Source organism: Falco peregrinus, chromosome 5 (genome assembly GCF_023634155.1).
Source record: "Falco peregrinus isolate bFalPer1 chromosome 5, bFalPer1.pri, whole genome shotgun sequence".
NCBI lineage: Eukaryota > Metazoa > Chordata > Aves > Falconiformes > Falconidae > Falco > Falco peregrinus.
Genome location: NC_073725.1, coordinates 5,566,800 through 5,583,914, shown reverse-complemented (window position 1 = coordinate 5,583,914; position 17,115 = coordinate 5,566,800). Strand labels below are relative to the sequence as shown.

Here is a 17,115-nt window from a genome sequence, read left to right as displayed (position 1 = left end):
ATGAATTAAATTTTTTTTTTTTTAAGAAAGAAAAAGGAAGAAAGAATGAATGAATGAAGACTCAAGACGCAGCAAAGAAAAGTCAATGATAGAACTGGAAGCTGAGGTACAAAGGAAGGGAAATCGCCTTTGCTCCAATTTACAGACTGGTGATTGTCTGAAGGAGTTGTGCTCCCTGTCACATAATCTCTTCCCTTGGCGGCTTGTTAGCGTTTGGCACGGGGTCTCTGCTCACAGAGCATTATACATTCGATATTCAAAAACCCTCTTTACATATACATCACTTGCTAATTTCGCCAGTGTGTGCACATTTCAGCGACTGATAATAGGACAATAGTTACTTAAAGGACAAATAGCTCTGACCCATAAAGAGGCAGGATCTCGTATTTATTCCCTGCCAATTCCAGTTTGCCTCTTAAAAATAAAAGTTGGAATGAAAGAGGAGACGAAATGCTGGATTTCTGCTCAAAACGAAGGAGGAGACAAGGGAGAGTAAAGAATGCAATTAAACCACGAAAGTAATATACAGAATGACAGTTTTTTCTTTATGGTAAACCATTGTTTTTCTTTATAGAGACAATTGGATAATACTGTTGTTGCAATCCAGAAACCTTTTGTTTTTGCTGTTTGTTCGTTGTTTTTATTTTCTGAACACTGGTAGATTACATCTTTGCTTTCTTCATGCGCACAAGCCATTTTGTTATCAAGGTAATGTTTCTTTCAAGTATTTCAGATTTTCCTTCTCCGCCTAGTAGGTTTGTGCATAAGGTTTGTTGCTGCGACCCGCAGAAGCCCCAGCCCTTGGTAAGAAGTCTATCCATGGAAAAGAAAGTCTCAGCTCGTTTCTGTATATTACCGAAATGCATTTCATTCGGGTTGGTTTTCTTCCTTTTCCGTGCTTCAGACCTCAGATCTTTCTCGGAGATAAGTCATTAGTAATTTCTTCCCTCCTCCTCCTTCTTCTTCTTCTTCTTCTTTCCCCCCTTGGAATGTAAATCCTTCCAAGACTGAGCTATTGTTAGTCTTTTTTTTTTTTTCCCCCCCTAGGTGTCCACTTCTGGGGAGAGAACACGATTAAATAAACATCGGCTGTTAGGTACATTAACTGGAAGAGAAGCCCGGGAAAGGGAAGAGTTTTTAATAACCCTGAGACGAAGGTTTATCTCGTTAAAGGTACTTCTTCTCGCTGGTCCATGGAAACTGAGGTGGCTTTGCTCAGCACAGAGGGCGTGAAAGTGAGGAAAGAGTCAGTCCTGGTTGTGGCCGAACAGGTAAAGTCTGATCCGGAGGGTCTCTGTGCCAGTCCGTTGGACTGGCCGCTGTGGCAAGCCAGGCAGGAGCAGGGGTTGCCCCCCGGCGCTGCTGAGTCCATGAGTCGGGGCAGGGTAGAGAGAGGGATGCCTGAAGGCGCACAGAAGTTCTGGTCTCGGGTAGGGGTGGGAGAGGACCCTGAAGGTGTCCAGCGGCCTCAGGGGGGGTACTGAAGGGGGGTGGCGGCAGAGGCCGATGTGGCGCCGATGCCCATGTGGGAGTAGTAGGGCAGGGGCAGGTGGGACGGGAACGGGTAGGGCAAATTGCCGGTGGCCGCCGCGTGGCTCATCATGTAGGTATAAAACGCCGGGTCGGCCGGGTGAGGCCAGGTCATGGCCAGGCGCTGCCGCTTGTCCTTCATCCTACGGTTCTGGAACCAAACCTGCGGGGGAGAGGGGAGGCGAGAGCCGTCATCCGCCGCCGCCCCGCTCCGCCCGACCACCGGCCCCGGCCCCGGCCCCTGCCCCGAGGCGGCGCGGGGCGGGAGCGGGGCTGCCGACGAGCGAGGGCCGGCGCCAGCTCTCGCTCCCAGAGGGAGTTGTCATCACGTACGGAGGGATCAGTTAAGCCCCTATAAATCTGCAGGGAGACCCGGTGGAGCAGCCCTTTTAGGGTGCTTGTTTTCCTTTCTTCTTGCCAGGGCTTGTCCTGCTGACCTCCCCCGGCTGCGGGCAAACCCGGCAGCTCTGCCTCCCTGCTGCCGTTTTGCAGCCAGAACTACCTGAGGTCATTGTTTACCGTTTTTATTTTCACGCGCAAACGTTTTTGAAAAGGCAAAGCAAAGCGAGATCGAAACAAGATCTGCTACTGGCTTCCTCTTCCCTCCCCCAAGAGCTGAGGCTGGACTGCAGGGAGGATTAAAAATAATCTGCTAGGGAGAGGCCGGATTAGCGGTGCTGGCTGGGATGGCTCCGGGAGCCGTGTTCCCTCTCCCGCATTGCTGCTTGCTGCAGGGTGCGGGCAGGGCCAGGAAAGGGGCGGGGGGGGCGGGAGAAGGAGGGTTGTGCCGGCGAAGTGCTTTCCCGAGTTTTGCAAGGAAGTTTGGCCATATAGATTTATATCGTGCTAATTGGAAACATGTCCGAGCTGTGTGTACCTTGATGGTGGTTTCTGGCAGATTTAGAGCAGCCGCCAGTTCACATCTCCGGGGCCTGGACACGTAGTTTTCCCGGTAAAACTCCTTCTCCAGCCGGGCGATCTGCTCGCGGGGTGAAGGCGGTGCGGTAGCGGCGCATCTGGTCGCTGGCGCTGCAGGCCAGCGAGCCCTGGGAGCCGCCGCTGCCTCCGCTGCCCTTGGAGTGATCCCCCCCGCCGCTGGGGCTGCCGGCCAGCGCCTCGGAGCACGGCCCTGCGTGGGGAGCCCGGAGCAACGACACACGCTCGGAGGCGGACGGGCAGGGAGGGATGCTCGCCGCCCGCCTCCCCCAGCCAGCTCCCTTCTCCCCCCATCCCTCCCCATTCGCCTTTTCTGTGCTTGCCCGGGTGTATTGGGGATGCTGGGGACACACCTAAGAGGGACCGGGAGGAAAGGGATGCAGCACAGGTTAAGGTTTTGACGGGTGCTTATTCACTCTGTCTGGAAGGCTACCTGCCCCCCCACCCCTTCGCCTCCCCCCCGCCCCGACACACACACAGACACACACACACACACACACACACACCCCGCCTTGGGAGTGTCTGCTCGATGCCCTCCCGCTCTCTTCTTGCACTGCGAAGCCGGAGGCGGCCGCCGCAGCATCCCCCGGCGCTGAGCGGCTCGGAAGGCAGGTGTGCCCACCGCCCGCGCCGCACGGCTCCGCGGCCCCGTCCTCCAGCCCCGTAAGGGCCCAGGAGCGGAGCAGCCGGCAGGCAGGGACCCTGCTCTCTCCGAAAGGGAGGCGAGGCCTCGGGGACCCTCCGCTCAGCCTCCAAAGCCAATGATGGGCTATTTTCAACGGGTATCTAAGGGACGAGAGAGGGCAGGCAGCGCTTTCCACGCTTCCCGGTTACTTCTTGAAGTGACGAAGGAATGGGGAGGGGGGAGAAGTGGGTTGCTGTCGGGGTAGGGGGGGGGTCTGCCGGGCTGGGAAGGTGGGAATAAGGAGTGGGGGCAGGGGGAAAAAGGGGCCTGGCCGCTGCGTTTGCTTTCAAATGCAACTTTCCCTCATTGTGCCCGAGACCAAAGGCAATTAATTCATTGGGACCATTTCCGAGCTGGCGCCACCGAGACAGAAGTGACAAGGTAATTTGGACCTCTCCTTCCCCCCCCGCTTTTTTTTTTTTTTTAACCCAACGTGCAAACAAGGACCTCACTGCCGCACTTGGGGCAGGCAGGAGTCGACGAGCGATTTTACGGTCTTCATGGGCGCTTCCGCACTCGCCCGGGCACATTTCACCCTGCAAAACCACAAACAGCTCTCGGCCTGAAAACCCGTTTGATCTTGCTCCCCCCGCCCCCCGACACATGCAAAAAAAACCTGCCGATGGGGAGGATCAGAAGGATTTTCCTGGAGCATGCACTGTCCAGGCGACAGGGAAGAATAAAAAAACAAAAAAGATGGAGGGGAAGAGTGGGTGGTGGTCTTGGCCAAGAGGGTCCTACGGGACAAACTGCAGACCTGATACATTCACGGCGGGAAGCCTGGCTCCCCTCCAGGGATGCGGGGGCTGCCCGGTGTCGTGTCCTCTGACTCCCAAACAAGCCTCCCGGTGGCAGGGAGCTGAGGAATCAGCCAGAAAAGCACAGGCACACACACACACACCGATTTCGCTGCCCCTCGCTCAGCTGGCGAGGGGAAGACCCCCTCCGGCAGCCCCCCCGCCCCCCCAGTGGGGCTGGAGGCATGGGAAGGAGTTGGGTACCTTTGCTGTGCTGGTACTCGGCGCTCCCCGTGGCGCAGTCCGGGGTGCAGCTCACCTCGATTTCCTCATAGAAATCCGACTCGGTGTCCGAGCTGCTCTGCTGCCCTTTGCTGGAGGGGGGCTCCGAGGCGGGGGGCTGCTGTCCGGCCGAAAGCAGTGCTGCCGCTGCCGAGCGGCTCTCCGGCACCGTCCCTGTCCCTGGCAGCACCTCCACCTCCTCTTCGTCCTCTCCTCCGCCACCTCCTCCTCCTCCTCTCTCCCGGGACGACAAGGGGCCAGGTCTGGGGCTGAGGCAGTTCCGATGGATCATCTTCTCCTGCGGCTCCGGAGCGGGGCTCCCCACTGCTTCGGACAAATTAGGCACCCTCTTGCCAACTAGAGCGCCAAGTTGTGTCCCTTCCAGAAACATCACCATCTCCTTCCTGGTTTCCATTGTGGCTTTTGCTTAAGGGAGGGGGGGAAAAAAATCCAGATCTCTTCCCCCCCCCCTCCCTCCCTCTCCCGCCCCAGCCTTGTACAAACCCAGCAACCCTCTCCTGCCAATGCAGAGGAGCAAGCGGTGAGAAAGGGTGACCTTGTGATGCGAGCGCTACACTCTGCTGTGCTGCTCTGGGAGGGATCACCATTGCCCTCTTCTTTCTAAGCTGTCATCCTCAATGGTGCAGTCGTCATTACAGTACCACCGGTGACGCCACACATTGATTGCCAGTGGATAAATAGAAACGTCTGCCATGGGGAAGATGAAAGGAAGAGCCGGAGCGAATGGGCTAAATGCGTGATGCACCAGGTGTAGGAGCCCGAGATGGAGAGGGAAGTGTGAAAAAGAGATGCATATGGAGCTGAGCTGCAAAGAGGTTGTAACATGCGGAGAGAGTTCCGCAGGGGGAAGCCTTGCCTGACAATTAAATAGCCTTTTGACTGCTTTAAGCCACAACCTTGATGTAGAATTGAGGCGAAGATCCCTAGCCGCATCCTGGAAGTGAGAAGATACGTACTCAAGCCTCTTCCTTGGATGCATTATTTATTGCTGGCAATCAGCTTCCGCATAACTGCATATATAAGGCTTTAAGAATCCTTTGCAAACTTGAGGATAAGGAAATGCGCTGCTGACATTTGAATGTAGAAATAGCTTTGACTTCTTGTTCTGGTTCAATATCGGTTCCTATTCGTAGAACTGTTATTGCTTTCTATTGACTGAGATTAAAACGTTAGTTTGAAATTTGAAAATGCGGTTACATGTTTATTGAGTTTTACAGCTGAAAGATACAACTTTTCCTAACTGTAGTTATTTTAGCTATCTTCTGTTTATCGTTTACTGTTATGTCTTGCTTCGCAGTTTCCATCTGTTCTACGATTCTTGCGCGTTTAAGAGGGCTTTACGTCTCCTCTCCTTTCTTCCTTTAAACTAATTGTTTTGCATAAATTGTTATCTGCTTTCAGGAGGAAAAACTGCAAGAAGGTCTGCCAAGAATAATTCAGGCTCAGAGAAATGCAAGTTACCAAGGCCAGAGCTTATGCTAGCTAGCAGACGTTGTTAAAACAGAAATGACAAGGGCAGCCATTTGGACAGCACTTGTCTGAAAATAAGAGACCTTGTACCGTAAATACAGCGGCACACGTAGTCTCTTCGGCGTATGATGATACTTCTAAAGAGTGCGGCAAGTATCTCATCTCTAGTTAATATTGACTCCCACGTGTAGTGTCAAGTCATTTTCACCATCTGTCGTAACTAGGTTGTTGCAAATTTTTTCTCGGAGTGTTATTGGCTAGTCTGGTTACAGAAAACATTCAACCAATTACGTTCCCAACCCGGTAAGGAATTTACTGGCATGTTTGAGGTGACGTTGCTTCGGTGGGGAACAGGCAGCGCAATAGAGAACACGCTGGGATTTTCTGTCCAGCCCTATGAGCAAGACTGGCACGACACAGGGAGACAAACAGGATTCCTGGTCCGCTGGATGCATTTATTAGGGTGTGCTCCCAGCAATAAGCATACTGATTTCAGGGGGATAAACCAGGAATTTTTACAGGGCTATCGCCACCAATCTCTCTTTCTCCCTTCGTAGACATGCATGCATGTTTCCACGCAAACGCACATCATGCGCACAGCACGCTCCGGACTGCGCTGCTTTCCATCACATGTGTGATGCGCGCACTGCTCCGAAGCTTGCCAATCTCTTGAAAACTCAGTGCTAAATTCCCTTTCCCTTCTCTGCACGGCCAGCCTCTAGACCGTTGTGTGCCCTTCCAGCTCCGGATGAGGACCCACCGCCCACCCCGGCCGCAGCCAGGCTCTGCTCCACGGGCTGTGCGAGTGCGGAGCCGGGAGAGCAGAATCAGGTCCGGCTGGTGGAGGAGCTGACGGTGGGTGGCTGGGTGGGTGGAAGGAAGGAAGGACGGACGGATGGACGGACGGACGGATGGATGGATGGATGGATGGATGGATGGATGGATAAGGCTGTCCGGCTTTGCTGCCGACTCGGCGGCCGCGGCGCGCCTGCTCCCGCTGAGCGGAGGCGGAGGGCCAGCGCCGATCCCGCTGCGCGGAGCAGCGCGGAGCGGTGAGGTGGGGCCAGGCAAGGCGAGGCGGGGGCGATCGGGCAGCGCTGTGCCCGTGTCGCGCTGGTGCCGCTTCCCACGGCTGGCGGCATGGTCTCTGCGCTTTGCTGGGGGGACTGGTTTCTTCTCCCTGGCACCTGCAGGGAGGTGTGAAAGCTCGGTTTCCCCCTCAGGCCCAGGGCAGCCCCAGTATGCCAGGGAAACTCACCTCTAGCCTCCTTCCTAGCTCTGCCAAGTAGCAGGGTCAGAGGAGGCTGGCTGTTGTCTGTGGCGGATGGAAAGGATTTCCCTATTACTACGAGTTTGGGGGCAGCAATAAGAAGGATATTCATGCCTCTTTCTAAATAAAACAGTAACCAGGAGCCGAATTCAGAATATGAGGGAGCGCTCCCAGAGCAGGCGATGGAGACGAATTGCGAGGAAGGAGACTACTGAGAGGAAGTTAATGGGGAATCCTCCCTCCGGCAGACAGGAGCCCTGGGGATGGTTCCCGTGGGTTATGCTGGCCCATCCCCACAAATTTTGTCATTTTCGTTTACAAGCCACTGCTGCCTCCTTCCTCACCCCATTCTTAATCCGTTCCCACCAGGATGCCGCCCCTCATATACCTCGGGTCGGAGGTTTTGTTGAGCCCGAGATAACGGTCATTGCCACGGACGGTCTGACATTCCTGCGGTACACCCCCGCGCAGACAGACGCACACCCCCGCACATCTACACACAGTTATTTGCCAGGGGTAAACACAGAGAGTTAAAGGCCCGAGTGGAGCCTAAGGCGGGGGGGGGGTGGGGGGGGTGGGGGTGGGAACGGGCAAGCTGTGCTGGACTCAAAGTTTTGGGATCAGTTTAGATGGAATTAGTAAAGGCTTCCTAAAATGTCTGGTTTTACATCCCCCAGGAAGAGTACCGCCGCGACAGCCCCTCGCACGGCGACAAGCCGGTGGCGTGGGGTGACGGAGCGAGTAGCCCCGTCCCGCTGCCCACCGCGGTGGTGGAGCTTTGCCTCGTCGGGAATGCGGTGTCCGGCGCTCTGCCTTCTGTCTAGTGTTTCCCACAGATCTGTCAAGCCCGATTTGGAAGGAGACTCCCTCATTTGGAATTAATTTCCAGGCAGATTGGAAAGTGTATCTCTACGGGGTTTTCTTCTCCCAACCCCCCAACCCCCCCGCCCCCCTTTTTTCCCCCTGCCTGTTCCAGACCGAGATTTAGAACCTATTAAGCCTCGCTCGCTCACTTGGTCACAGCCAGGATGTCATAACTATCCTCAGAACTTTTCAAACTGATCTATTTCTCCGAGTTTACCACTTTCCTTGCTGATAGACGGCCGAGGCGAGATCAGGGCGGCCGCGTTCCGAAGGGTCATACTCCGGTTTCAGCTCAGCGCTGCTGGAAGTGCCCCGTACAGCAAAAACAAACGAAACACCCCCCTTTCCCAAAACAAGGAAATAATGGGGGGACATTAAAACATTGCTAGGTTGATATGCTCGTAAATCAGGCGTTTTCCCTGAAAGTGCTAAGCCTGGAGAAGGAAAGACACATCACACACTCCTCACCAGCGGAATATTTATTTTCCTTCTCTGTTCAACAGGGTGTCAGTAACTTCTGACTGATACTGTCCAACTACGACTGGGAACCCACGGTGCGGGTTTCTTTAAAAGCCCAAGTCTTGTCGTCTATAAAAAAAAGAAAAATGTTTTGACATATCGCGGAAGGATTTAGTGCCGCAAAAACTGATATGTAGTGCAAATGGGTGACCAAACCAGAAAGCCTATTTTTAAATGTTTAATGGGTAGTGTTAACAATAATGGCGTAATTATCACTGTTTTATTAAGGCTATTTTTTACGACATGGTTAGAGGTGGAAGCTTTGGAAAGAAGAGAATAATAGGCGCATTATTCTGGGGTGTAAAGACAAGCTGGTACAATGACAGCACATAACACGCAAGTGGCGTTGAGGGGAGAGAGGACAGAGCCGTGACTGGGATGTGCCTAGGAGAGCATGTAATGGTATTCACAGGATCTGATCCAGGACACGTTTTTGCCTCCATGTAGCTCTGAATGTCGGAGCCCGGCATCTCCTCTGAGGGCATCTGCCTGTTCTTGGTTGGTTTTTTTTTTTTACCTGTTGGCTGCCCGAAAGCAGCGCTTCCCTGCCACCGCAGGAGGCTTTGGAGATTTTTACCTTGTTAGATCAAAAACCTGAGGGTAAAGAAAAAGAACCCCGATTCCCACTCTTAGGACATTCAGGACCAGTTTACCCCTGGAAATTAGATCTGTTAAATCTGCTGCTTTACTGATTACTGTGAGTAAATCGTGCAGGAATTTGGGCTTTCGATTTAAATTGCTATCGCTTCCAGACTCGTCGAAAGCCATAAAGATCCAGCAAGCTTCTAATGTTTGAGTGAGCAGTAGAAACACGATCTGCGTGACAAACTCCCTGATTTGAAAGCAGAAGAGTATTTATGTAGTGAATTTAATTCGTTGGAAGGCACAGGTAATTAAAATGGACAGTATTGCAGTGGCTCCCGTGACGAAGCTTTTTTTTAAAATCTTCTTCTTCTTTTTAGATTCGATTTAGCAAGATGGAGCTCGCAGCCCTCCACGCTGTGCATCTTCTCCAAAACCCACCCGCGGGTGACGGCGTCGCCTGAGACCTGGTGTCCCTAAGCATCTCGTACAGAAACGCCGAGGGATTTCAGGGAATTTTTAGGTGCCCAAAAGAAGAGTCTTAAGGGGGGGTGTAGCATCACCAAGAGAAAACCGCAGGAATGTCGGAGGCGAGCACACAGCCTTTCAACCGCATTTAGTATTTTGCTCCAGACGTGCAACGGCGTTTGGTGTTTTGCTTTTGTTTTCCTCCTGTATCCAAACCCGCCTCTTTTATTCCTATTGTATTCCTACCCCTCGTCCCTAGCAGAACTAACCTGGAGCGGGGAAAACCCACCCTCCCGAACTCGTGTTAGGGCTCGCTTTGCTGAAACTCCGCGTCGTGCTTTATTTAAAACAAACAAACAAACAAACAAACAAACCAACCCACGGCGGCCCAGGAGGGGCCGAGAGACGCGGTGCTGCCGGGGCGCCGGTACCCGCCGCGGCCCCCACCGCCGCCCACCCGCGGGGGCTCCCCGCTGTTCCCCCCGCCGCCGGCCGTTCCCGGAAGGAAATGGCTGGAACGAGGGGGCGTTTGCAATGCACGGTGTCATCAGTGTCTGCTGTAAACAAGCGGCGCATGGCCAGAGCCAGCGGCTGTCTGCGCCCTCTTGCAGCCCTTCGCTTTTCCAGCCGTGCTGGCAGCTTTAGGCCCTGGTTCAGCTCCAGACAGGCCAAATCCAGGTATTTTCACTGGGATAAAGGTATTTTTACACGGAGCCTCAGCAGCAAACGTGGAGAGGGTGTAGCTGTAGTTCAGAGTATTGCAGACTGATCCTAAGGGGTGGAAATTGAATCCCCATGTGCTCTGCCTAGAGAAAATGGATGCAAAAGTCCCAGCTCATACACTGGATCCTCGGGAACCTTTTCATCCTGGGGAGGGAGTGAGAAATACCCTGCAGAAGGTTTCTTTGTTGATATGGGTGTTCAAGGGGTGCAGGATCTGCTGAGGGACCTCCTGCAATTAGGAAAATTAGGAAAATGACAGAAGCGAATATCTTACTCCAGAGAACCAACTGTGCACCTCTTGTAATGAAAGGGTAATTTCCTCTTTAATTTGAAAAGGAGCAGATTTGACCCCATGGGAACAAGCTGCAGATGTGTATAAAGAGACTCCATTTAGGATGACAAGTTATATATGAAACAAACAAATGAAAAGGAGGGAAAAAGAAGAAGAAAGAAAATCAAAAAGAAAAGCCAGCCATCTAGGACAGGCATCTCAATGGCAATTCCCTCACTCCTCGATGAGGCTGAGTGTCCTTAAAAAAAGCAGTTGTACTTATGCAGAAGGCTTGTTCTGTTTTTGTCCATCTCTGCCTCATTCAAACTCTTCCCAAAACAAACACACATAAAACATTAAATATGGAACCAGAGGGCATGTTGAAGGAAAATCTTACCTAGTTTTGGCTATGAAGAGTCAAACGTTAATTCCATAAACTCCAGTCCCACCTTCAAGAAGCTTCATCTACAGCTAGCCAAGCTGAGATGGCATCAACAGTTATCTCAGTGCATCCTAACAGCAGGTTTGGCTGCCTGGTTCATTTTTGGCTTGTGCCTTTGTGCACGGCCCTCTAGGATGAGGATGCACATCTACAGGCTGGGTCTGTCCCACAAAACCAAAACATCCACCCTGACACCCTGAGCAGCAGTCAACTGCTTCAACACTGCTGCCTGACTCAGAAATGCCTAGCTTTACATCCTGGGTGCTGGATCCCCAGTGCCTTCCACTACCTCTCCTTGCCCTGTCTAAAATCCATGGTCTCCTGGACAAGGACAGAGGTGACTGATAGCCAAGGTGAGTGTGGAGCAGCAGGGAATATGCACTGAGCAAAACTGCTGATCCTGATGACCTGTGTTGATGGGGATCCTTCTCCCATGGCCTGTTCTTGCCCTCTGTGCTCCCACAGCTCTAGACACACCATGCACATCATGTCTCAAAAGACTATTGGGCCTATGAGATAGTAGTAATCAGGGCAAAAGCAGAGATGTAGGAAACTTTCACAGCAAGTCATGGGCTTCTGCCAGAGAGCACGGAGTTCATCCCAGGAACAAGCTGGAAAATCTGAATTTGTCTAAAAAAAATTATACCAGGGCAAATAAAATCTCTGGAAACAGATTCATTTTTGCTTCCCCCCACCCCCCTCCCTCTTGGCTGAGGCATGTTTATGAAGAACCCAGAAACTTCGCTGGAACTACTGACTGACTTTTGACCCTATCTATCGCTATGTAGCATGAATAGTTTCTGATAAACACTGCAGCCAAGTTTTTCAGTCACTGAGGGCCAGAAACAGTGAAAGGATGAAGTGGTCAAGCAGGAAACCTGAGTTACCCAACACTGCAAACAGAACTGCGTTAACCCCTTGAGGCATGCATACCAGCTATGGAGAACGTCACCCCAGTGCATGCTGGCCTGCTCCCTCCATCCCATCTTTCAGACCTCTTGTTTCCCACACTGAGCTGAATGGGGAAAAATCTGCCTCCCCATGGATCCCAAGGCGGGCCTGACCTTGACCATGTTGCTCCCTGACTCGGGAAGAAAATTGCAGCCCGCGTGGGCGACCAGTGGGATGGAGTTTCTCCGCAGGTGGTCCCACGGGATGCCTGGCATGAGTGGGGCAGGGGGGGATGCTGGTCCGCGGGGAGAGGCACTGCAATCGCAGAGGATGAGAGACAGATCATCACGTTTCTACTGGAAATCGGGGGTGCATCGGCATTGCGTGAAGAGAAAAATCTGGACATGTTGATGCAATTGCCTGTTGTGTTGCCTGAGAATGGGCGTGAGAAAACACAATTTTAGAAGCAAAGCCCAAGTGCCCGGGTATTTGCTGTTTCCAAAAGAGGAAACGAGCACGTACTGGGAAACCCTGGCAGGAGACGGCAAGGGCTTGTTTCCTGGGCAGGGCAGCACTGCGCAGGGCACAGCTAATAACGTGAAGGCTTCAGCAGGTAGCCATGGCACACAGACGGTGTCAGCTGCTCACTGCAGGGCTTCCCTGCACTGCGTGTCCCATGCTGGATGGCTCTCTTTCTCCGCCGGCTTGTTGCACACGCCTTTAGAGACTTAGCTCACAGGCACAATACCGAAGTCACAGGCAAGTTACATCGACAAAGGAGACGAGGAGGGAACACGAGCCAGCCCCGGGCGTGTGGGTGTCCGGGAGAGGACCCCGGCCAGCTCAGACCTGCGTACGAACCCCGCTCCCCCCCCTCCACCGCGGCCGCATCCATCCTCCCCGCAGCGCCGATGGCCGCCTCATCCCCCCTCCCTCCCACCCTCCTGGCCGGCGGTCCCCGACTGCGATCACCGCAGCCCTACGCTAACTGCTGTCTTCTTGCGCCCCCCACTGCTGGTGGGCCGCAGAGATGAAAGGAGCCCAGCCAGCCCGCTCACTCTCACTGATCTCTTTCTTTTTTTTTTTTTTTTTTTCTCCCGAGTCAGGGAAGCGTGTGGGAGAAGGAGCAAGGCGGGCAGACAGCACCTCCGACGGCTCCCGCCTGGAGTGCCGGGACGCAGGGGTATCCCCCTGCCCTTCCTCCCGCGGGCAGGAGCCACGGGGGGCAGCGGCCTCTCGAGCGGCCGGCTGGCATCAGCACCGCCCCGCGCCCTCCCTCCCGGGGGCACGGCTCCGCAGCCCGGGGCCAGTTCAGTCAGAGATGACATCATCCTCACCATCATAATCCCTCGAGGTCAAGAACACTTTGCCCAGTCCAACTTAAAACTGTTAGAAAACACCACCAGAGAAAAAACGGCTGTTGCAGGTAAAACCTGGAGGCTCAAACAGGTCCTGCTGTGGTGGTACTCGGGGAAAGCAGCGGCACAGGGCAGTGGTACTCTGCTGCTCTCGAAAGGTTTCCGAAAAATCTGTTTCCCACGGGCGGCCAAGGGTTTAGATGAGCGGAGCCTGAATACATCGAAATAAATATACCTCTCTGCTTTAATCGCTTTCGTCGACTTCTTTTATAACACAATATGCGTTTCCCGTTTAGATCGGCGGTGTGTGCCGTACACCACATCTTATCCCGTATGTATACACGAACATGCACATATCTGTGGCATGTCTGCGTATAGACAAGTTCTTCCCGCCCTTGTTCTCCCATTAAGATCCTGTTTCGAAAAATCCGCTCAAATCCGGAAAGACTACACCGATGCGTCAGTACATGTCTCTTACTACGGGTACACGGCAACCTGTAGGAGTTTTTCTTTTCCAGTCCACAAAACTCGTTTTGAATGCTTTTAGTCTTGCTGCCAACCAGCAGGGGAAAAAAAGAAAAGTATGTGGAACACATCCCATGGGCTGCTCCTTTCTCGTTTGCTGCGTGGATATGCCTTTCTTACCATTTTTTTTTTGCTAGCCCCGTAGGAAACACGAACGACCTTACTGGATTAGCTTCCTTCTCTGGGCATCACTGTGGCAGGATGCTTCCGTAGGGAAAACTTTGAAACACCTTTATACCTGAGGGTTTCCCTCGCTATAGCTCTTCCTCCTAGAAGAGGACTACGGGATTCAGCCCCCACCAACGTTTTGGAAGAGCGGACCCCAAAAGGAAGCAGGGCGCGTCCCCGGGTACTGGGGTGACCCAGGGCCGGGAGGGGCGATGGGACCCGCCGCCGCAGACTCCCACCGCCCAGGCGGGAGCCAGAGATCCGTTCCTTGGGCAGAGCCGGGCTCCGGGAAACGCGAGCGGAGGCCCGTTTTAAACACGTTTTCACTTTCTTTTGCGTGGCAGCAGGTTGACGGGCCCTTGAGATGCATGAAGGCCGCCCCGTCTGCGCCGGTTTACGGCGAGCAGCCGCTAAGGTATCCCGGATCCTCTCCCTGCTTCCATCTCCCCCATCGCAAATAAGCACTCTGAGGGGGAAAAACCGCCATCCGATCGGGTTACTTCTGTTTTCCAAGTATGTTTCGTTTCAGGCAGTGCTGTTCTTCAGCAAAAGCCCAACCTATCCCTCGGAGTCGGCGCGTTTCTTGCGAAAAAGAAAAAATGCCCTCGCAACTCGGTGAGAAGTGGAATAAAACGTTGCAAAGAGGGAATCGTTTCCTGGCATCCAGTGCAGGAGGGTCACTGGAAATGGGATAAAGCTGAGGGCGTCTGCTCCCGAGCACTCCCCAGCGCGGGGAAGGAGCACGCCGGGGGGCTGCAGCGGCGTGCCCTCGCCCGGGCGGCTGAGCACGCGTGGGTTTTGCGCTGGGGAGATCGAACCGCAAATCCGCTCTGACCGAGCTGCGATGAGCTCCAGGCAGAGCGGGCTGTGCTCGCTGCCCGCCGTGCCCCGCAGGGCTCGCTCTCCCCGGGGCAGCGGCGGGGAAGCCGCCCAACTTTGCGGGGGACAGGGTATTTCTAATTCCATGGAGGTTATTTCACACATTCCTCCAGCAGAGACAGCGAGACGGTTCGGACCCGGACCCTGCCCCCGCCCCCGGAACCGGAGGGGCTGCAGGCGAGAGGGTGCAATTAAGCCCCTGCCGTGTGTTTTTCCCACCGGGCGCTGGCACGGAGCACCCTGGGAAAGCGGCTCCGCCCGGGCTGAAGGTGGCACGTCCGGCCCCGCAGCTGGCCCCGGCCGGGAGCGAGCGGGAGAGCCCTGGAGCTCGCCGCAGCTCTCGGCCCCTGCCTGCCCCGGTGCCTGCCTGCCTCCTCCGGTGCCTGCCTGCCTCCTCCAGCCCCTGCCTGCCCCGGCCCCTGCCTGCCTCGTCCAGCCCCTGCCTGCCTTGTCCGGTCCCTGCCTGCCCCGGCCCCTGCCTCCCCCGGCGCCAGGCACAGCGCTGTGAGCCGAGCAGCCCCCTTTGACAAAAATTGGGGCTTTATCTGCTATAAGGGGTCCTTTTGCAAGAGACGGGAGCGGATCAGCTCCGTGCTGGCCTTGGTGTAGGGAAAGGTAGGGAGAAATCTCTCCTCAGTCCTTGTCCCCCTCCCACCGGGCTGTTTCTGGAACTATTCCCTGCACAAGTTCCCCACCCTGGCAGCCAGGGGAGGATGCAACTGGCTGCCCAGGGCCTTATTTTCCCCCCTTGGGACACCGAGTACTCCCTGTGTAGGAAAGATAATCGCTGATGCTCTAAGTATAAAGAATCCTATGAAGATCCCATTCTCCCAAAGCTATGGGAATACCCCTGGGCAGGCAGCTGGGGTTCAATGCCCTCCACCTCCCTTCAACAGCTGCATGGCCTGCTTGGCTCCTCAGCAGCATCCTCTTGGACCAGGAGCACCAAAGATGATGGGCCAGGGCCCAGGCCATGCAGCTGGCCCCAGCACCAGTTTGCCCAGGGCCTGGCCTCCATGATCCCCCAGCTTTGGGTGCAGCAACAGGAATTACTTCCCCCTCCTGCAAGCCCTTCTCCAAAGGCCAAAGACACCAAGCCAGAACTGGTTTGCTTTATACTGCCCAAGAAAAGGCTGATTTCCAAACCACTGGTGGGGCTGGAAAAACTTCTGCCCTTGAGTTGGCATCCCCCAGCAGAGCACAGAGGGGAGGTACCAAAACCATGTGTCTGAGGTGGCTGCCACACACAGCAAAGAGCAAAACAGCCATCCTCCCATTTCTTTTTTTTTCTTTTTTTTTTTTTTTAATGACAACATCGCCGTGTGTGCTTGTATAAATCCTTGGTGATTTCACAGCTCCCCATGGTAATATCACCAGGCTGACTCTTATGATTTCCTCCACGCCTGCACAGTTTTAGATTTATAGGTCTCTTACATACTCATTCACAGAAATAAAAAGTGCGGGAGGGGAGAGGACTTGATTTCTGGCTGCTCTCTGAGGTTTCCATGCCAGATCCGTGCAAGATTGAGGGCTTTGGAAATGTGGGTATGTAAACCAACCCCTTAACTGACTGCACCCATCTTAGGGGGCTAGGCACACAAAAAGAGCATGCCTAAAGAATGGTTAAAAGTTGTTAAAGTGCATGCTGTAGAAAGGGGGGGGGGGAGAAAGACCCCCAAACAAAAAAAACCCCGATTAGTCTTGAAAGAATCTTTGCTTGGCAGATGCATTAATCCCATATAATAATCACTCCGGTGCCTGCTAGGTCAAAACTCTCTCAGCGCTAAGAAATCTGAACTTTGTGTGGATTAGGATGAAATCAAATGGGTATATCACCATGAAAATTGGACAGTGGAAGAGCAGCTGCTGGGAGGGCCAAAGGGTCTGAGTTATCCAAAGGTTAGGGCCCAGTCCAGCCATCACCAGCTGAAGGGAAAGAAATGCAAATGGTGATAATGACTGGGAGTCAGGAGTGTCCTAAACTCCTAAACGTGATAGGTCTTTGAGTAGCGGGGAATTCTCATCTCATATCTCTACAGAGATGTTACTCCACTCTACTCCTCCTTAGTTGTGCATTTGCCAAGTATTTTCCTGCTGATAGCACAACATTTAGAGAACACTCGTCTCTTCCTCCTCCACAAGAAATGTCTCTGCAACAGAGCTCCATGGGGTAAATACCCAAAAAGGCAGCAAGTGGGTCTTCCCCAGACGTGCGGCAGGTAAAAGGAGATCTGCAGGTGTCCCAATGAAAGTGGTCTGGAACAGAAGCCAGTTCCTCATTTCTGAGACAGGGGCACATGTATGATTTAAGAATGTTTCAAATTAAAATATGGTGCCTACCAACCCCTACAGGGAGATGAAAGGCATCAGCACTACATAAATGGCAAATCTACTGCCCACAGACTGTATTATCCAGGGCATCAAGCCTTCACACTAGTAAAGCATCCTTCCCAAAGTGCAGTAATCTCCTATCAACACTGAAGAACTGGAGTTT

At 53.6% G+C, this 17,115-nt stretch overlaps 1 protein-coding gene across 1 annotated transcript; it reads right to left on the bottom strand.

Moving 5' to 3' along the window:
* Window positions 1-1,159: 1,159 nt before the first annotated feature.
* On the bottom strand, window positions 1,160-4,585 carry EVX1 (even-skipped homeobox 1). Its single transcript, XM_055803387.1, is given in 6 exon segments — window positions 1,160-1,363; window positions 1,365-1,489; window positions 1,492-1,693; window positions 2,408-2,518; window positions 2,520-2,659; window positions 4,153-4,585. Coding segments are annotated over 6 exon segments (1,215 nt in total).
* Between the last annotated feature and the right edge of the window lie 12,530 nt (window positions 4,586-17,115).